At 36.9% G+C, this 22,186-nt stretch overlaps 1 protein-coding gene across 7 annotated transcripts in view; it reads right to left on the minus strand.

Moving 5' to 3' along the window:
* ZZZ3 (zinc finger ZZ-type containing 3) overlaps positions 1 to 22,186 on the minus strand; it is a 97,073-nt gene that overhangs the window by 36,827 nt on the left and 38,060 nt on the right. For 3 of the 7 annotated variants that reach the window (XM_045199579.2, XM_024565511.3, XM_045199578.3), the window contains one exon: positions 17,930 to 19,482. The exons of the other annotated variants lie outside the window; for them this stretch is intronic. In XM_045199579.2, the coding sequence (XP_045055514.1) occupies positions 17,930 to 19,431 (1,502 nt within the window). In that variant the 5' untranslated portion in view covers positions 19,432 to 19,482. The remainder of the gene's footprint in view (positions 1 to 17,929; positions 19,483 to 22,186) is intronic. 7 annotated transcript variants of the gene reach the window in all.

A 22,186-nucleotide genomic window follows, 5' to 3' on the forward strand; every position in this document is an offset into this window, starting at 1 on the left:
TTGACTTTTCCTTGTTAAAAACACCAATTACCCCATTTTTTTAATACTAGGCAGCTCCACTGTTTAAAAAAAAAACAAAACTAAAAATTGTGGCAGATGCTTCTCATGTATTTATATACTTACAAATTATGTTTTACTAGACCTGATACCTTTTTACGTTAAAATTCACATAACTAAAAACTCACCATTTAGCCATTTTAAAGCATACAATTAAATTAAGCGGCATTTAGTGCACTCACAATGTTGTGCAACCAGCGGCCCTTGGCAACCTTTAATCTGCTTTCTCTCTCTATAAATTTGCTTACTCTGATTATTTCATATAAATAAAACCACATAATATGTAGCCTGCTGTGTATGGCATCTTTCACTTAGCATGTTTTCAAGATTCATCCATGTTGTAACATGTAGAAGTACTTCATTCCTTTTTACATCTGAGTATCACTCCATTGTATTGATAATACCTCATTTTGTTTAACGATTAATCAGTTTATGAACAAATGAATTGTTCCCATCTTTTGACTACTATGAAGTGGGCTGCCATGAACATGTGTATGCAAGTTTTTATTTGAATACCCGTTTTTAATTCTTTCCAGTACAATTGCTGGACCATATGATAGTTTTATGTTTAACTTATCAAGGAACCAACAAATGGATTTCCACATTGGGTGCACCATTTTATTTTACATTTCTACCAGCAATGTATTAGGGTTCCCATTACCCATTTTACAGACAACTAACAGATCAAGTATACAATCTAACCCAAAACATAAAATGGTCTGTAATGGGCATGTTTTGACAGCCCACCGACCTCTTGTCTGCAAGACATCCTTGTGGCAAGAATATGCCAAGACAGACTTTACTTCCCCTTCCCCCCAACCCCCACCCCCATTTATAATTTTGCCAGGGACGGAACCTGACCCAGGCAAGTATAACTCTTTACAGAATGAGAAGAGGTTCTGGAGCAGAAAAGTCAGAGAGATTTGGGGCAGGATAAGCACAGTGGGAAGTCACTGCCACTTGGGAACTGAACTTATCAGGGAAAATGAAAAGTATGCAAAAACCATTAGTAAAAAGAGAAAACCAGCCTGCACTACACAAAGAGAAGCAGATGTAATTAAATAGTGACAGGTTACAATTTTTTGAAGACTGGTTAGACTTTATTTCCTGAACTTGGATATTCATTACATTGTCTATTTATTTAAGATAAACATTTTTTTTACCTGACATACTTTGACTGAGTTTTTGATTTCTGCAACCAACAAGCTCTTACTAAAACAAGCTCTGACTATCTCGACTTTATTTCCCTTGTAAGTTTTTAAAGTAACATAAAGAGATTCCTTACTAGTAGCTGGATTTTAACAGTTTGTATTGAAATTAAATAACTTCTGAAGCACCATACATAGGCTTTCACAGGGGAAAAAAAGGAATGTGTCTTAAAAAAAAAAAAGAATGTGTCCATAATTTTTAAATCCACATTTCCTTCAAACAATGGGCTTCCCCTCTGCTCCCCAGATTTCTGGTGTTGTTAAACCTTAAGAGATGACCTTTCAACTTCTTCCTAGTACCTGTTTTTCTAAATCTATTCACAGAATTCTTTTTTTTTTTATTCACAGAATTCTTGAGTATTCCCTCTTAAATTAGGAAGCTGAATGCAACTGTATTGTGGTCGCTATTATAAAAGTTGCACAATCACCTAGAAAAACTCCTGACCACCAGCCAGATCAAGAGTCACATATTTTCTCTACTCCAGTTTTAGAGAAAACAATCCACTGTAACATCTAAAAGGTTTACCTTCAATTCTAGAATTGCAAAAATATGTAAAAGTTTCATATAATAGAAACAGCTAGTAATTTCTAATTATAAACTAATACTCTAACAAGTAACGTATCTCAAATGTAGGCAAATACGTATCTGTTACACTATCTGTACACAATCAATTGACAATAATGTCAAGGCACAGGACATGTCTTATAATTTTTAAATTATTTCTAGCATCTACTTAAAATGTATGTTTATACAGAAAAAGCTGAGTAATGTATTCTATTGAAAAACTTTAATAGGACAGACACACAAATAAATAGGGACACTTTTTTTTCAAGTTTTTTACTCCAATAAAGAAAACCCCAACAAAATTATCATTCTGTATGCGTTCTTACGCCTAAAGGCAAAACTCTAGATCGTAAAAATGTATTTGAAACCATATAAAACATACTGATCATACTAAACTTGTACATTTATAATACAGTACAGTAACTTCCTCTCTTTGAGGTCTGGTATTAAGAACTGAGCTTACATTTTATATGGCCATGTAAAAACATTATTTTACCATCAGATCAGCTATTCAGACAACCATCCCTGATCGTGAAATACACCCTTCTATGCCACTCCCCACCATTACTTCTCCCCAGTTCCTGAGTTTAGTGAACTATGTGAATGAGTATGTAGTTTATTCATTTTTTCTTTCAAAAAAATAAAATCTAGACTTTTTAAAATTAAACCAAGGAAATCATCACTAACTCATTAAATTCATAATCGTAAAAGTCAAACTAATGGTATAAAGAATTTCTACTATGAAAAGCATACTAAATCTTCCTCTGAAATTTTCACAGGACAAGGCTTCACTTTCCTCCGATGATACATCAACCAACTAGAAAAACATGGTTCCCTCAAAGACCTTGATGTCCATTGTACATGATTAGAGATAAGTATAATTTACTATAATAGAGTACATACGGACCAATTAATCAGTCTTGGAAAGATAGGAAAGATTTATCAGAGAACTCGATGTTTAAATTGAGACGGCATTCTCCCTATTCAGAAAGAGGAAGTAAGAATACTAGGGGAAATGGGGCAAGGGTGGATGAGAGCATGGAGTTAGGCATATGCGAAAGTCTAGAGTAGAACAACATAATAATCAAGGAACTAAAAAGGTTATGATTTGTTTAGAATACAGAGTGAGCCCTGGCTGGGTGGTTTGGCTGGTTGGAGTTGTCATCCCATACACCAAAAGGTTGCAGATTGGATCCCCAGTAAGGGCACATACCTAGGTTGCAGGTTTGATCCCCAGCTGGGGTGCATGTGGGAGGCAAATGATTAATGTTTCTCTCTCACATCAATGTGTGTGTCTCTCTCCCCCTTCCTCTCTTTCTAAAATCAATAAAACTTATTCTCAGGTGAAAATTAAAAAAAAAAAAAAAGACTTAGAGGCAAACAGTAAAAGAAAATGTATGTTTAAACATCATGCAATGATTCACTTTACATGGTACATTTTATTCCAAGGACATTTACTCCACCTACAGTATAGGAGTCTCACAGGGAAATAGCATGCAAGCACCACAGAAAGCAATTAAGGAAGCATTTCCAGTAATCCGGAAAAGAGCTGTTAGTCACCTAAATTTAAGAAAGTTGCCCTGGCTGGTGTAGCTCAGTGGATTACGTGTGGGCTGCGAACCAACGGGTCACCGGCTCAATTCTCAATCAGGGCACATGCCTGGGTTGCGGGCCAGGTCCCCAAGAGGGGACGTGCAAGAGGCAACCGCACATATTGATGTATCTCTCCCTCTCTTTCTCCTTCCCTCCTTCTCTAAAAGTAAATAAAATCTTTTTTTTAAAAAAGAAAGTAAGTTGTACTGACGATAAAGACATAAAGTTGAACCAGTAACACTGGTGAGAGTAGGAAATAGTGAAAAAGTATTACTCGTACTTTTCTAAACTGGACAAGTAAGTGAAAGACACTATCAACTAAATAAAAAGATAGTGTTGGGTACTGGATGTGTGTGAAGGAAGTTCAATTTTAGGTTGTTCTACTGAGTTTACTATGGGACATGTGAATGGAGAGGTCTTGGTGACTGGTCTAAAGCTCAAGATTGATCTGACTGGAGATACACATTTGGACATCTTTCAGTGTACAGAGGGTAATTTAAGCTAGAGCAGTGACAACACCCAGATAGAGCATGTGAAATGCATGGCAAATCAGTAACTGAGCAGTGCCAAAAGTTAAGGGAAGGGCAGAAAAAGAGAACTGAAACAGAATTACAGAAATCAAGTCATAGCAACTTTTCTTTATAGATGAAAAAAGTGACAACCACGAAAGTTATTTCCCTAGAATCATAATGCCAGCTAAAAATGGTAATGGAAAGTGACTGAAGCACTCTTCAAATTTAGTCCAACCTTTGTAAAAAACTTATAAATAAAAAATGTTTAAATACTGGGATTCTAGATTTACATGCAAAAAAGCATTTAAAAAATAAAAACATGATTAGTGACTTCAATAAATTATGACAAAATATTACACGTTTCATCATTTAACTTAACTCTTCACATACATATTTTGAAATATTTATTAAGAACATACTCCAGGTTTTGATGTAATCTTTTTCAATCTCATTTCTTAGCCTCAATGACAGTAAACTATTAACATGGTCATTTCTCTCCAATTAAAAGTTTAAATATAACAAAATTATCTTATGCTCTTATGTTCTCAGAATTGTTAGCTAAAATATGACAAAAATACATTTAAAAATAAAAGGGAAGGAAAATGCAAGACAAGTAAAAAGTAGCCAGAAAAAGGTAAAAAAATACCTCTGTAACTTAATACAAATGGTAAAAGATTACACTACCGGGAAAAATAAATTCCTGCAAAATATTCTACATTTACTTAAAAAATCTGCAAGAAATTGGATTCAAATGACTTTTTTTTTAAAAAAGCAAATTTACCATGGCTTTCTGGAAAATACAATACAGCAAATTTGGTCCAGCAAAAAGCCCCAAAGAGTCAAAGAAAATAGCTAAGTAAAACCCAGATACATTACTCTTTAATCTCTTATGGTGAACATTTCAAACCTAGTAAACACTATTTTATATCTTCTTGTGTGACTTTCTCTTTTACCCATCCACATAAATTGCATCTGAACCAGTGACTGAACTTTTATCTCTGCTCCAACCAAATGAACAGCTAATCAACACAACTAAAACAATGTCAAGTCACAATACTTTCATTTTTTAATTGAAATTGGTATTATTCCAATCTTTCTGACTTTGGCTTCTTATACAAAGCTGCTTAAACTAATTTTTAAGATATAAATAAAAACTAGCCCTCATTGTCACAAGAATGTCAACAGAAAATAATTTCCAGGGCTCCTAAGTCAAGATGGCGAAGTAGGTAATTTGAGTACTAACATCCTCCCTAAACCACATCAAAATTACAACTAAACCACAAAACCATTATCCAGAATTGCCTAAAATTTACCCGAACAGAAGTTGTATAACTAAGGATATAAAGAAACCACGTGAACAGTCCTATAGTTATAGTCCTGTAACTAAGGACATGAAGAAGCCACGTCAAGACTGACAGAGATACAGAATGGGCTGGACAGGCATGCACACACACATGCGCGGGTGTGCGCGTTAAAAAATCAGGAGGAATATCTCAGCTGCCAAGTTCCCCCCTGAAGTTCGACTAGTCCCAGGCCTATATACCAGGCCACCCAGACCAGGGTGCCAGTGCCAGGAACAGAGGTCCCCATAACTTCTGGCTATGAACCAGCAAAGATTGTGACTGGGTAAGACAGAGGGCTACTGGAGTCCCAAGTGTTCCTCTTAAAGGACCCATGAACAAACTTACTGACTGACTGACTGACTCATTTTGAGTTCCAGCACTGGGATACTGACTCAAAAGGTGCTGAGCACATACAGGGAGGCACTAAATTGTCTGGCATCAGGGTGAGGGCTGGATGGGCAGCTTTTGCCAAGACAGAAGTGCTAAGAGAGGCCATTGTTCCTTTGCTGGCCTCCCCACACAGAGTCAGCAAGGTGGGTGCCATATCTGAATCTCTACACTAATGACTGATTCCCTGAGACACTGCCCAACCCAACTTTCATGCCCACCCAAGCTGTTTCCAGTGGCTTTTCCACACAAACAGCCAGTCTGGGATCATGCTTCAGACTTTCCTAAAATCTCTCAAATAAGCAGCATCTGGCCACAGCATATCCCAGACCTCTTGCTCAGTGGCCCCAGGTCTGGCACTAGTGGCACCCAACCTTGGTTTATAGCTTGGCTTCTCCCAGGCATCTTCAAACCCAGCACAAGTAGTAGTCACCTGCAGATTGCTTTGTAGCTCATGCCAGATGGACCCACACGAGGTACAGGCAGCAACTGACCTTTGGCCTGCACCTCCCGGGAGGCCCCAAAGCCAGCACACACAGTGGATAGCCTCATACCACATCACATTAACATCTAACCATCACACATGCAAAACACTCAAGGGGCAATCTTAGAGCGTGACAGAGCTCCACTGAAGTAAGTCCTGCTCTGCTGAGTCAGCCCATGTCACATCCTCACTGGTGGTCATGACCGGTCTTCACAGCAGATCTGCCTGGGGTAAATCCCTCCCATTGATGTGCTAAAGGCAATCAAGACTCAACTACAACAGGAAGGTATACACACCCTACACAAGGAAGAAGGGAGAGGCATACCTGGCGCGCCAAGCTCTGCTGAATGGGAAGGCTATACCACTGGACCCCATAGGACACCTACTACATTAGGCCACTCTACCAAACCCAGGAGATGTAGCTTTCTCTACCTAACACACAGAAACAAACACAGGTAGGCTGGCACAATAAGGAGACAAAGAAACGTCACCCAAATGAAAAAAATAGAACAAAACTCCAGAAAAAGTACTAAACAAAATGAAATAAGCAATCTATACTAAATGTAGAATTCAAAACACTGGTTGTAAGGATGCTCAATGAACTTGAGGGAAGAATAGATAAACTTAGTGAGAACTTCAACAACATAAAAAAAGGATATTGAAACCACTAAAAAAAGAGTCAGAAATTAAGAATACAATAACTGAAATCAAGAATATATTACAGGAAGTCAAGAGCAGAGTAGATAAAAGAGTAGATAAAGCAGAGGATCAAATCAGCAATTTGGAATATAAAAAAAGCAAAATACCAAATCAGAAAAGAAAAAAGAAAAATCCAAAAAAATAATGAGGACATTGTAAGGAGTCTCTGGAACAACTTCAAGTGTACCAACATTTGCATCATGGGGATGCTGGAAAGACAGGAAAGAATAAGAAACTGAAAACCTATTTGAAAAAAATAATGATGGAAAACTTCCCTAACCTGGTAAAGGAAACAGACATAGAAGTCCATCAAGTGCATTGACTCCAAAACAAAATGAACTCAAAGAGGCCCACACCAAGACACATCATAATTAAAATGTAAAAGGTTAAAGACAAAGAGATAATCTTAAAAACAGCAAGAGAAAAGCAGATACCTTCCATAAGACTGTCAGCTGATTTCTCATCAGAAAATTTGCAGGCCAGAAGGGATTAGCAAGAAATAAAGTGATGAAAAGCAAGGATCCACAAAGATGTCACTCTACCCAGCAAAGCTATCATTCACAATTGAAGGACAGATAAAGTGCTTACCTGACAAGAAAAAGCAAAACAAATTCATTACCACTAAACCATTATTACAGGAAATGTTAAAGGGTCTTTTTCTTTTTCCAATTTTTAAATTATTTTATTGTTGTTCAATTACAGTTGTCTGCATATTCTCCCCACCTCTCTACCCCACCCCAGCCAAACCCACCTCCCTCCCCTGCCTTCACCCTCCCCCTTGGCTTTGTCCATGTGTCCTTTATAGTAGTTCCTGAAAACCCTTCTCGCCACTATCTTAAAGGGTCTTTTTCAAAAAGAAAAAAAAAAAAAAACCTGAACAATAAAATGGCAATAAATACATATATATCAATAATTACCTTAAATGCGAATGGATTAAATGTTCTAGTGAAGACATATGGTAACTGAATGGATAGCAATGAAAGACCCTTACATTTGATGTCTACAAGAGGCTCACTTTAGATGGAAAGACATACACAGACTGAAAGTAAAGGAATGGAAAAAGATGTTTCATGAAAATGGAAACAAACATAAAAAGCTGGGGAAGCAATGCTTATACCAGACAAAACAGACTTTAGAGCAAAGGCTATGATAGAGACAAAGAAGAAAAAAGCTATTCTACTTCTGGATATTTATCTGAAGACATCCCAAAACTGTAAATAGGAAAGACATATACAGCCGTATGTTCACTGCAGCATTATTTACAAAAACAAAGATATGGAAGCAACCTAAGTGCCCATCAATAGAGGAATGGATAAAAAAGGGGTGCATAAGTACAATAGAATATGACTCAGCCATAAAAAATGAAATCTTGCTATCTGCAACAATATGGGTAGACCTTGAGGGCATTGTGCTGAGTGAAATAAGTCAGACACTGAAAGACAAATACCATATAATTTCACTTATATGTAGAATCTAAAAGACAAAATGAATGAATAAGCAGAACAGACAGACTCCTAGATACAAATAATATCTTGATAGTTGCCAGATGGGAGGAGGGTTAGGCAGAAGGCTGAAAAAGGTAAACAGATTTAAAAGTACAATTTAGAAAAGAGTGTTTGCACCCGGCCAAGATGGAGGCATAGGTAGACACACTGCACCTTCTCACACAACCAAAAGAAGGACAACAACAATTTAAAAACAAAAACAACCAGAACTGACAGATTATCAAACTGCATGGAAGTCCAACAACCAAGGAGATAAAGGAGAAACATTCATCTAGACCAGTAGGAGGGGCAGAGACAGCAGCCAGGGCGGAAAGGACTCTCCGCAAGGCAGGAAGTGTCGGATTATGGAACGGGGCGGGCAGTGTGGCAGCTAGCAGATCCCGTGGCCCCACATTTGCGCATAGATAAACCGGGAGGAATGGCAGGGGAGTAAAACACACCACACAACCCAGGGCTCCAGTGCGGGGAAATAAAGCCTCAAACCTCTGATTGAAAATACCCGTGGGGGTTCAGGCGGCAGCGGGAGAAACTCCCAGCCTCACAGGAGAGGTCGTTGGGGGAGACCCACAGGGGCCCAGAATGTACACAAACCCACCCACTCAGGAATCAGCACCAGGTGGGCCCAATTTGATTGTGGGGAGCAGAGAGAGTGACTGGAGGGAGTGACTGAAATCCAGCAGAGAGTGGAGCTGGCGCCATTGCTCCCTCTCGGCCCCTCCCCCACGTACAGAGTCACAGCACAGCCCCTGCGTCACCCCACCCCGGTGAACACCTAAGGCTCCACCCCTTTATGTAACAGGCGCGCCAAGACCAAAAAAAGTGGCCCAAATGGAAGAACAGATCAAAGCTCCAGAAAAAATACAACTAAGCAACGAAGCGATAGCCAACCTATCAGATGCACAGCTCAAAACACTGGTAATCAGGATGCTCACAGAATTGGTTGAATTTGGTCGCAAATTAGATGGAATAATGAAGGCTATGCTAAGAGAAACAAAGGAAAATGTACAGGGAACCAATAGTGATGGGAAGGAAACTGGGACTCCAATCAACCATGTGGACCAGAAGGAAGAAAGAAACATCCAACCAGGAAAGAATGAAGAAACAAGAATTCAAAACAATGAGGAAAGGCTTAGGAACCTCCAGGACATCTTTAAACGTTCCAACATCCGAATCATAGGGGTGCCAGAAGGAGAAGAGAAAGAACAAGAAGTTGAAAATTTATTGGAACAAATAATGAAGGAGAACTTCCCTCATCTGGCAAAGGAAATAGACTTTCAGGAAGTCCAGGAAGCTCAGAGAGTCCCAAAGAAGCTGGACCCAAGGAGGAACACATCAAGGCACATCGTAATTACATTAGCCAAGATTATACAGAAGGAGAGAATCTTAGAAGCAGCAAGAGAAAAGGACACAGTTACCTACAAAGGGGTTCCCATAAGACTGTCAGCTGATTTCTCAAAAGAGACCTTACAGGCAAGAAGGGGCTAGAAAGAAGTACTCCAAGTCATGAAAGGCAAGGCCCTACATCCAAGATTACTGTATCCAGCAAAGCTATCATTTAGAATGGAAGGGCAGATAAGGTGCTTCTCAGATAAGGTCAAGTTAAAGGAGTTCATCATCACCAAGCCCTTATTATAGGAAATGTTAAAGGGACTTATCTAAGAAAAGAAGATCAAAAATAGGAACAGTAAAAATGACAGCAAACTCAGTTATTAACCACCACACCTAAAACAAAAACAAAAGCAAACTAAGCCAACAACTAGAACAAGAACAGAACCACAGAAATGGAGATCACATGGAGGGTTATCAACAGGGGAGTGGGAGAGGGAGAGAGGGGGGAAAGGTACAGAGAATAAGTAGCATAAATGGTAGGTAGAAAATAGACAGGGAGAGGGTAAGAATAGTAAGGGAAATGAAGAAGCCAAAGAACTTGTAAGTGTGACCCATGGACATGAACTATAGGGGGGGAATGTGGGAGGGAGGGGGTGGGCAGCATGGAGTGGGGTGAAGGGGGGGAAATGGGACAACTGTAATAGCATAATCAATAAATATATTTAAAAAATTAAAAATGAAAGTACAAATTGGTAGTTACAGAATTGTCATAGGGATGTAAAGTACAGCACTGGGAATATAGTATTATTGTAATAAATATGATATCAAATAGGTATTAGATTTATCAGAGTAATCATTTTGTAAATTATATAGAGTCTCTGGGTTGTATATCTGAAACTAACATAATATTGTGCATCAACTCTAACTGAAAAATAAAAATCAGTTTTAAAAAATTAACAAGGAAAAATTAATTTCCATATTGTCAACCAGCAGAGTGGAGATGAGAGTCATAAAGGAAACACACTTAACATATATGAAAATCAAATCAGAGACTTCCAGTGCTATTTATTTGTAATAGAATAACTAACCCTGAATACCCTCCTGTCACACAGAACCAGAAAAGTGGAGAAAATATAGTAACGACTATTATTAGACACTGAATAACAGGGACTGTACGACTGTGATCTGTGAAAGAGGACAAACAAATCAGATAAGCCCTATCATCACACTTTATACAGGGATGTACTCCCAGTAAAGTGGAACAGGTCTTGATGAGCAGAGACAGATAATAGTTTGGGGAAGCTGAAGTAGCTGGATTTTGAGGGACAGAGCACCAAAGAGAAAGAAGCAAAAAAGAAAAAGGCAGAAAACACAGAAAATCTGCATTGAGGTCCCTTTGAGCCTTTGGCTGAATATAATGCTGCAAGTGAAAAACCATGCAAAGAACAACTATCAAGGAGCTATACATGGAACAACTACCAGTGTTCTCAGGAGATTGTGGAGTCATTTAGGTTTCAACCAGGCAGAGTAAAGACATTTTTAAATGACACAGAAGAAAGGCCATGATACAGATGTAAATTAAACCTAGAATATGGGCTATTTTGGACTTTCCCATAACACAGACAAAAGCAAAAGCCTTAAAAGGATCAAGCTCATTATCAAATAAATTAACTGCCTGTCAGAACAAATTTCAACACTTTTTATTTTTTATAAAATATTTACTTATTTGTTTTTAGACAGAGGGAAAGAAAGAGAGAGGGAGAGAAATATCAATGTGTGTTTGCTTCTTGTTCACCCCCTAGTGGGGACCTGGCCCACAACCCAGGCATGTGCCCTGACTAGGAACTGACCTGGCAACCCTTTGGCTCGAAGGCCGGTGCTCAATTCACGGAGCCACACCAGCCAGGGCAAATATCATCACTTTCTAAAGAAAGAGACAAAATCCAGATCCTCGACAACATATGTACAATGTCCACCACGTAAATGTTAATAGACATGTGAAAATTAAATCACTACTATAGAGAATTCTGCCTACTGATAGAGCCCACTTTACAAATTTCCTTATGTTGAAATCAGAGATTAAAGAGATAAGTAGAAGCAGCTTTCCATAATAATGTAAACAAAACAGGGGTAAATAGACCCCACAGAAGCGGGGAGGAGAGGTATAAAAATCACAAGACAGACCTCCCTATTAATTACTATATAATATCTGATAACATGATCACTGAAATAAAGTTCCTGAGGCTAAAACTTCCATTAAGTCTCAAATAAATGGTAATTGTCTTAGATGGCTTTTAATGCTAATGAGTATTTATTGTCATATATAAAGAAAAAACTATCATTTTTCCATTCAGAATTTAGGCATCTGGTAAGTTACATAAGGCAGAGCCTCCAAACCAGAAAGCAAGGAAATAAAAAAAGCACACTCAATTGAAACAAACATTCCAACTCTTTCTTCTCGAGGAGGAGAGGCAGCAGAGCAGTCTCCCCAGCAGACACAGAGATGCAGATCTCTGTGAAGACCCTGACTTCAGGTTCAGACCTGTGACACTATCAAGAACGTAAAAGCTAAAAGTCAAGAAAAGGAGGGCATCCTGCCTTGATCAGCAGCATCTTGATTTTTGCCAGCAAACAGCTGGAAGATGGCCACACTCTCTCAAACTAGAACATTGAGAAAGAGTCTACCCTGCACTCAGTGCTTCCTCTCAAGGTGGCATCATCGAGTCCTCCCTCTGCCATTTGCCCAGGAGTACAACAACACGATGATCTGCCCCAAGTGCAGAGGAATGCCCATGCACCCGTGCTGTCTACTGCCCAAGATGATGTGTAGTCACACCAGCCTGTGCCCTAAGAGGAAGGTTTAATAAGGCCCCTAACACCACCTACCCTGGCCCGCAGGGTGGTCTTCTGCCTGAACCCCAGAAGCCCTGGCATCTCAATAAGTTTTCCTTCCACTAACTGAAAAACACAAAACACCCCATGCACTAATGCTTACCTGCACATTGAAAGACAAATTCCTCAGTGCATCACTCAAGGATCATGAGACATAATTCTGACAAACTTGGTTATTTTGATTTCTAAGTTTAAAGAGAACTAAAAGTAGTCAATTGGGAAGGAAGGATGATTTATTAGAGGAAAGTGCCGTGATAACACAATTGACTAATGAAAGCCAACAAAAGTGAAGAAAAGGATTATAAGAAGCCACAGAATTTGGAAAAGAACATAGAAAAGCCAAATTATAAAAACTAAAAAAGCAGAGAAGCCCAAAAGACCTACTCTAACAGTGATGCGAGAAAAGTACCACTATATAACTTCTGTCACCAAAGATGACCCTAAATCAAGAAAAGGTTTAATTATACTTAAGTAAAAATATACTTCGAGTACAGCAGAGTATCACTTTTACAAAACACTGACATCAGTTGAAATTTAAAATGTTGGTATTCAACAATTTTAAAACATTAAAAATAAAAAAATGGTATGCAAAGGTAAAAACAAGAAAATTCATTGAATATCTTCGTTAAGTCAATGGCTTACTCCACTTACAACCAAAACTTTATACTTAGGAGAGTTATCTCCTTTCTGTCACTAATCCTTGTCTCAAACTCCTGGGGCCAATCTGGGTATTACATTCCACAGCCTTTTCCAAAGAGCTTAAGTACACCAAGCATAAGTTTTCCCTAGTAACCTCTGACTTTAATATACCTAACTACATTCTAAACTCCTCCCTCAAAGTATTTTTTTGAAATCATCCAAATTTTCTATTTAAAGTTAAGCTATAGCTGTAGTTTTAATTACCCAATTTGTACACGTCAATTATTCTTCACAGATATACTAATAAAATGTTCTTTACTATGATCATGAAAGCATTTCATTTAATAAACAGCACAGGTTACTTACCCATAAATACTGCTTCTTTGACAGACAAAACAAGGTAATCATGATAACAATTAGACTTTAAACCAGGGCTGAAGAATTTTGAAAACTGAGTACCCAAGATCTGTTCCATGAAAGAATTCAGCCTAGAAACCCAAAGTCCATAGAATAAGTCCTTATTGGATAACCACCTTATTGGTGTAGTTCAGAACATGAATTAGAAGGTGAAGCTCTAATCCCATTTCTACCAGCAATTTATCATGATTCTTTAAATAAACAATCTAAAACCTTAATCATGAGTTAGGAAATGGGAACTATACAATGCCACCTGTGTTGTCTATTTCCAAGTTGTTATATCAAATATGAAACCACTTTGTAAATTATAAAGTACAGTACAAATGTAAAGTTATTTTATCTAAGATGACTCCTTTAGTGCTTTCTAAGCAAAACCCATCCCTAGTCCTGGAGTTCTCTGTCCCCTTGAAAGAATCTACTTTGAAAAACATTTAAAGTAGTCTCACAGGAACTGCACCTAAAAAACTGTGAGGACTTTATAGGGTTCTAAAGCTGATAAAGATATCAAATGGTTCGTCTTAGGCATGGTTCACAAGAAGGACATAATTATTTAGTACATTAACATTTTCAGAGGACCAAGTTTGAAAATATAGTTCTTATAAATATTCTTTAAAATGGCTTGAAAATAAGATTCCTACTTGAAGACTCTATGAGCAATACTCTCAGATGAGCACTAACCATCTTATACTTGCATTCTCTGGAAATTTTAAAATTGGTATAAACATTAGCAATGTTATCAATGAATTAATCTTTTGCAAGACCTCAAGAATCTAGAAACCCTAATGCTGACTTTTCACCCTCTATCTGTTCATGAAAGGCTACATCATTAAATGAAGCATTCCAAGGCACTTCAGACATGTATTTTTTAAAATATTCTTGTACAATGAGAATTCAGAGGCAAAAGACCAATTTACATTTTCATCTGAAAATTTATTTTCCAGTGATTGCCTTGTGAATTGGAAGCTCTGAATGACAAAACCCAGGACATAAACTCTTCCACACCTGCTCTCCCTAGAGCCAGAACTTTAAAACTTAGAGACCAGTTTTAGTTCTTCTGAATCAAAAATCAGCAAAAGGTCAATTCCCAAATGGAATGGGCAATCCACAGTTAAGTTCATGATCTTAGTCAATCTGGCTACTTAGACCCAGAAGGGCATTATCTACCACTATGACAGATTTCATCAACCTTGAGATCAAAGCATTTGAGATCAAGTACATTTCTTTTGATTCTCCACCCCTTAATCTTTGAGAAGGTACATCTGGTAAAACAATCTATAGCTGAAATCTTGCCAGAGAAAAAGATTCTCATTAGTCCCTTGGTCATAGTGGAGTTTTCCATTTGGAAAAAATAAATATATAAAAGCACACTGTAGATTTGCATCCTGGAGAAGAGAGCAAACAGGGTATGAGGTCCCGAACAAGTGCAGATTCATTTCCTTGGCCTATGGCCTAATTACCATAAGTCAGGTCTAAGGGTAAGACTCTACACAGAGTATCTTTCAAACATTTACAAGTGATTAGATGACCCTATATGTGATATCCTTGCAAAAAAGTTGGATAAATTTCAGGCTGAATGCTAGGATAGCAGGTTGCTAATTAAATAATCAATGTTAATTTAGAGGAGAGTTGCACCTGAAATAAAGAGCTATGTTCTCCTGGCTCCAAACAACTATGCCATGCTCGTTGTTTTCTATTAACAACATACTTTTAAAACTGGCTACCAGTAAGTATTCATTCACTAATGGAAGAGACATTCATGTATAGGTGGGGCGTTGCCCATTTCCTAGTCTCAAAAATGCAATTATCTGGGGAAATTTTCCACCAGATAATTTTCCACCAATAAAGAAAAAAATATATTTGATGGGGTGTATGTACATCTGTGTGTGCAGGAGAACAGCAATCCATCTACCCCAGGTGTATTTCTCCCCCTTTACCTTAAAAATGCCTTTTAACAACAATTTTAAACTTCCAGAAATTTACTTAAGATTTGAAAACAGATAGGTACCATGATGCTATTTTTAACAATGACAATTTGGGTTAAAAAGAGCCAACATTATATCCAACCATCTCTTGGCTCTAGAAAAAAAGCATAGAAATAGGGACTTTACTGGACCAGATTACATATGACATCATCAAACACCCTCTTCCAATTTTCCTTAAATTATCTTTAATCAAAATGTTTATGCAAGAGGAGGCTCCCTCTCCATCTCAGTTTTCCTAATTTGTTTCCTCGGTGAGTTAAAAGTAAAGTGTCAAAAGGTGCTATTATCAAAAGATTTGGAACAAAGAAAAAAAGCAAGGAGTGACTTGACTGCGTTTTGCCCAAAATTACCCAATGAGGCATTAATTTGAGAACACTGTCCTAATAAAGTAACTACTATCCAAATTCAAAGGACTTTGTATATCCTGATGAACCCATGAAATGGTACTGCTCTCATTCTCCAGACTTAGGAATATGGAACATCATTCTTTAACAACTGTTTTATAAGAACATCATCCTCCAGAATCATTATGAGGGGAGCTATTATCAAAAAGTAACACCAATGAATTCATAAGGAAAATATTTTTCATCAATAACCAGCTAAGCCTTAAGAGAGCATCTCTTTTGCCAAAGAACCAATAAAAAGAACAGAATTAACAGAGTATCATTTTGTGAAATCGCACATTTCTTGAGTTTTTGGTATTTTCCCAAGACAAATGCTCTGCTTCCTTGCACCTGTTGATAAACAACTCCACTTTTAAAAATGGTTACATAATACCAATGGTAAAAACTCAACTTATCTCAAATTTAAAAAACTCAAATTATGAGTTCTTTTTCTATTTCAAATTGGACATCGAACATTCCACATAGATGAAATGCTACAGTTCCCAAAATAATGAATGAAATGCTCAGATAAAATGACACCTCTATTAAACTTAGTATTAAAATGTTATTTATAAAAAAAAAGAAGAAAGTTTTCAGAAGAGGCCTATGCTAAAAGGCCACCATATTATCATATACAAATATGGATTATCTGTAATGCATGACAAAAAAATTTATGTTCACAACCAGGTTTGATACTTTATTCTGATACATGTGAGGATCTGGCGATTGTCACAACAAAAATGTTTCCTCAAATCAGGATTTTTACATAGCTTATAAAATCTAATTGTCATATTAATTCAAAAGCCTACTGTGTAAAAGTAAAGATGATTAACATATATGTCTTGTCTTTTTTACTACTGCTGACTTATGATATAAACAGTTTTAAAGTTCTATTCAGGATTAGACATAGATAACTCCAATAGTTTAAAGAAAATCTAAGCAAAACTGCAAAATTTGGACTCTGAATTCTTTATTTTAAAAAGTGCCCTGGCTGGGTGGCTCAGTTGTTTGGAGCACTGCCCCATACCTGCAAAGGTTGAAGGTTCCATTCCAGGTCAGGGCACATACCTAGGTTGTGAGTTCAAACCCAAGTTGGGGTTCGTGCAGGAGGCAACCTATTGATGTTTCTCTCTCGGTTTCTCTCTGTTTCTCTCTCTCTTTCTCTCTATCTCTCTCAAAGCAATAAAAAAATGTCCTTGGGTGAAGACTAAAGAAAAAGTGCCTTCATCACAAAGTTTAAGAACTGATACTATTTTAAGATGTAGTCTCCCCTTAAAATTTAGAATTAGGGAAAACCTGTCTCAAATACTTTATGTCAACTATAGAGCAGACAGACAGTTGCTAATATGCTAATTACAACATACAACTTGCTGTCATAGTATTAAGACTAGTCTCTACTTTTCTAAGGTACGAAAGTAAAAAATGATGCATAAAGCACATTTTTTAAAATCAAAGGTTGTAATTGGAAATTAGATATATGTAACTAAGATAAAAGTAGATTTGGAGCCCACCAGACTTCCCTTATCTGGGTATCTAGGCACTCATTATTTGTTCTATACTACCTAGAAGGCATAGACACTATAAATCAAAGTGTATTGTGATAACTAAATGATGTTCCCATTTTATAAATTAAATGAAATGGTATAAAACATTTAAAAACAAAAACACCAATAATCAAGTTTCCACATGTCTCTTCTAATCGAGGCATGCTGAAATAACAAAACTAGAAAATCATATTGCCATAGAGAAAGTAAAAGTTGAGTTTTAAAGTCTTTCTTTTTTTTGGAGTTTTTTTTTTTAATGAGTTGAAAAAATTATGTTAGAACTAAAACTTTAGCGAAAGCATCAAATGCTGTGAATAGACATTTATGAATAGTGAAAATTTAGGGAATAATAAACAAAGCAGAATTCATGGTTACCATATTTACACATACTCTTTGTTGTGTTTCAGTGCCACATGATCTGATTCAAAGTAATAAACATCAGGATCATCATCTTCCTCTTCTGTAATGTGCGGATTGGCACTCTCTTTGGCAGATGGCAAATTTCCAATATTGAGTCTTGCCTCTGAGGGTGGCTTAATTTGTCCTTCACTCCCATAATTTTCAGAGTCACAACATATCCCTTTTTCATTCTGAGAAATTTCATCAGGCTGTGTGGGAGACTCACTTACATTATCACTAACGGTTGCATTTGTTTCATTAGGACTAAGATTATTCTCCTCAAACTGTCCATTTTCTCTGCAAGGAGAACTGTTTTTAGTGGGACTATTTCTGGTAGGGGCTGCCCTCCGTGGTGAAGTTCTCAGAGTATATCGATGTTCTTGAGGTTCTGACAAAGACATCGTTTGAGCTGAAACACAGTCTAGAACAGAAGATGGTTCCAGCTCTCCGGAAACTGGCATACTCTCAAGTCTTGTGTCCAGGGCGTTATTGGTGTTTTCATTACACTGCTCTTTTGAGGCACTGCTATCTCCCACCACATCTACTTCCTCCTCAGAATCCCTTAAAGATGACTGAGTTTCAGGAAAGGGGCCTGTAGCTGGCTCAGTTGTCAGCTGATTAACATGTTCCACAGGCAGGCAGGCAGTTACTATTTTGTGGTCCTCCAACTTGACCTGCACTTCTGAATTCGTGCAAGGCACGTTATGGTCTATATAACTGTCCTCCTTCCTACTATCAAGGAACATTGAAGTATGGGTGTCGGAATCCCCATTTTCAGCTACTGATTTTTCCTGGAACACACAGGAACCAGTGCTGTTTTGTTTAGTGTTCCCATCAGGCTGACAGTCATCACAGTTTATACCAGCTGAATCACTGTCATCAACACCATTGACAGCCAAATAGCCTGTGATTTCTTCACCTACTGCAGAATTAAGTGGCCCTTCCTCACTGACATTCACCTTTTTAATTTCCCTTTTCTCACAATCATCCAGTATAAGACATCGACAAGCTCGTTTAGTCCCTTGAAAATCTGCATCATTGTCCACTACTGTATTCCTCTGTTCTACTGACTCCTTGTCTGATTTTATAGGTGAATCTTCTTCTGAACTGTTTGGTGCTTCAGATCTAAGACAACGCTTAATTCTTTTTAAAACTGGTGAAACGGGTTCTGTTTGCCTTTTCTCACAATTTTCTACAGCCTGCCTTTCTCCATTATCTTTTTCTGAAGAAAGTCCTCTTTTCCTAGGGCTTACCCATGATTCTCGAGTACTTTGCTGTTTTAAATCAGTAGTTCTCCCACTATTATTTCCCTTCTGAATTTGCACAGGCTCTGGTCTCTTCTTTGGTGATCTTGATCGTACTTGAGAATGAGAAGATATTTCTTCAGGGTGAGCAATGCTACGATTCCTTAAAGTTCTACCACAAAAAGATTCATCCAAGCCGTTTAACCCCACTGTTGATCTTGTAACACGAGTAGATCGGGAAGCAGCCATACTATGGCAAGTCCCTACTATACGGTCATCATGATCCACTCATTGGGAAACCTTCAAAAATGTAAACAAAATAATGAGAAAAAAGGTAATAGTTAATATACCTAAAACAAAAGTATAAAGCTATAACTTTTTAATCCAAGTATAGCCAATATTAATAAATTATTTGATATAATTTATTATATTAACATTTCAAAAATGCTATTAATAGCTAACCATTCATTATATGGCATTTAACATGTTCCAAAAATCATTTTATATATTTTGTACACATTAACTCACTTAAGTCCACAACAACTAGAACAGGTGCTATTATCATCCCGACATTACAAATAAGAGGATTGAGCCACCACACACATTTTAAGTTATCTGTCCAAAGCCACTCGGCTAAGTGGCAGGGCAGGGCTCTAGAGACCAAGCTCTTAACTTGTTTCACTGTGCCTCTGCCTCTCACATAGGCACAAAGGGCCCAAAACAGATCTCTCAAAGATAGAATTTCATCTTGGTTATTAACATAATCATCTTGAACTTCTATAGCAGCTATCACAAAATCTATACCAATCATTTCTCATTTTTTCTCAAAATATTCCTGGGATGTAAAAAGGCAGGAGCTGCTCTTTTTAATTCACTCTTAGTACAAGGAGTTTCAGGTCAAACCCTCTCATAATAAACTATGTGGCATTCAGAAAAATTTGGTTGCAGTAGAATTTTTTGTAATTAAGCAGACTGATAGAAATCACAATCTTAGCTTGCAGTAGCTAAGGGCCAAACAGAGCAAAGCCAAGCCTCCCTAGTCCCTAGAAGTAGAGTCATAAATTGGCAAGTGAAACAAAGTATATTCTAAAGAAAATAGAAGAAAAAAAGAAAGAAGCGCCTGAAGCAAATATTACATTTAAGAAATCAGGAGTACACATATAACTCCATTCTTTCCTTCTTAGAACTCCTACAAATGTGTGTATGCCAGTTATAAGGCGTGTTGGGGAGATAAGCATTTTCCAGTGTGAATGTTTGGTGTTTATAAGACAAATATGTGAGAAAAACTGAAAAATGTCTCCATCGATCCATTTGGATAAACTGAGGGGTTTAGTGGTTATTTTCCAAAGGCTCTCTCATCAAGTAGAATAAACGAGCTATTAACATTTCGAGTCTCCATTCTTCTGCTGTTCTGTTTAGCTTTCACAAGACACTTTGCCACTTCACTGTCTAACTTCAAATGGGGTGCAGAGAAAGAAATCAATAATGACTATAGTACAAAGTTTCATAGTACCCCCCCCTTCCTTTCTGCCATCCTTGCAACAGATTCCCTCTCTTATAACCCCCCAAATGCCATTCTACCCCTGCCCCCACAAATCACATACAATCTATCCTTTGCTTCAACTAGAAGTATCTAACAGTGGAAAGATTATGAAAAACTACAGAAGACACAAGCAACATGTTATGACACACAGAAAAAGAAATATTAAAATTTAGAAATAAATTCCTCACAGTAAACATTTACTGTTTTAGGATTCATTAGAGTAATCTGACATGTAATTCTCTTTTGTTAAAATCATGTGAAGATTACAATCTATTATTTTTATTCACAGATAATAAACACCGAATGACCCATAAATATCCACTTTCAATAACAAAAAGTTAAACCTTGAATGTTTCAGAAGAGCACAAACTAAACAATATTAACATAAATTTGTTTCATGTACCCAAATCTGGCGCTGTCAAACTTGAAGGTAAGTGATTTTTAAATATTAAATAGCTATGGAAATATACAAAGAAAACAGACTTTACTTATAAAATCAAATGCAAATATCTTTGATGCAAATTTGATTATATTAATAATTTCTGGCTCAAATATACCATATTTTGCCATGCATAATGTACACTTTTTTTGCCCAAATTTTAAGGGAAAAATAAGGATGCACATTATACATAGGTAGTACTAATTCCGTATCTATATAAATGTTTTTAATTCTTTTATTTATGCTCATGCATTAAAAGTGTAACTCTAGAAAGCAGTAACGATATCCATATGTAAAAAAAATACCCTGGAATACGAAAATCAGTTTTGTTTCTATATAATAGAAAAATGGAATTAAAAAACTATAATGAAAGACTTTTTCCCTGAAAGTTTGGGCCAAAAACATGGGTGTGCATTATACATGGCAAAAATACAGTAATATTGGAAAGAGTTATGTTTTACAACACATAAAAACAATCTAGTAATCTTTACTTTTTAAAATGTTATGCCAATTAAGGGTATATAAATCTCAAAATGATTCCAGTAACTAGCATTCTTATCCTTTCTTTTCTTTCTAATCCGAATGAAAGCAAAATCCCTGCTTTGTCATTATTAATGAAATAAGTCTATTATTATTAGTACAAAGAAGTACTATAAATATATATCTAACTATAAAATACTACTGGAGAAGGCCTATTTTATTTCTTCATCATTTCAGTGATTAAAACACTGAGTGATATGAAAGACTAAACCCTTTAGTTTCTTTTGCTAAAAATGTTTTTATTCCATTCAACCAATTCAATGAAGCCAAAGTTTTATAGTTCTCAAATCCTGTCCTATTAGGCCATATTTAAAGTGAAACTGTTTTATAACAAAGACTTTCTGGTATCTCAAACTCTTATAACTTAAAGTGTGCCGAAAGGACCTGCATCATGGACATCTCCTGCAAGACTGACTAGAAATGCATAATACCAGGCCCTGCCCCAGACCTATCAATTAACCAGATTCCCAGATGATTTATAT

This window comes from Desmodus rotundus, chromosome 3 (assembly GCF_022682495.2).
Source record: "Desmodus rotundus isolate HL8 chromosome 3, HLdesRot8A.1, whole genome shotgun sequence".
NCBI lineage: Eukaryota > Metazoa > Chordata > Mammalia > Chiroptera > Phyllostomidae > Desmodus > Desmodus rotundus.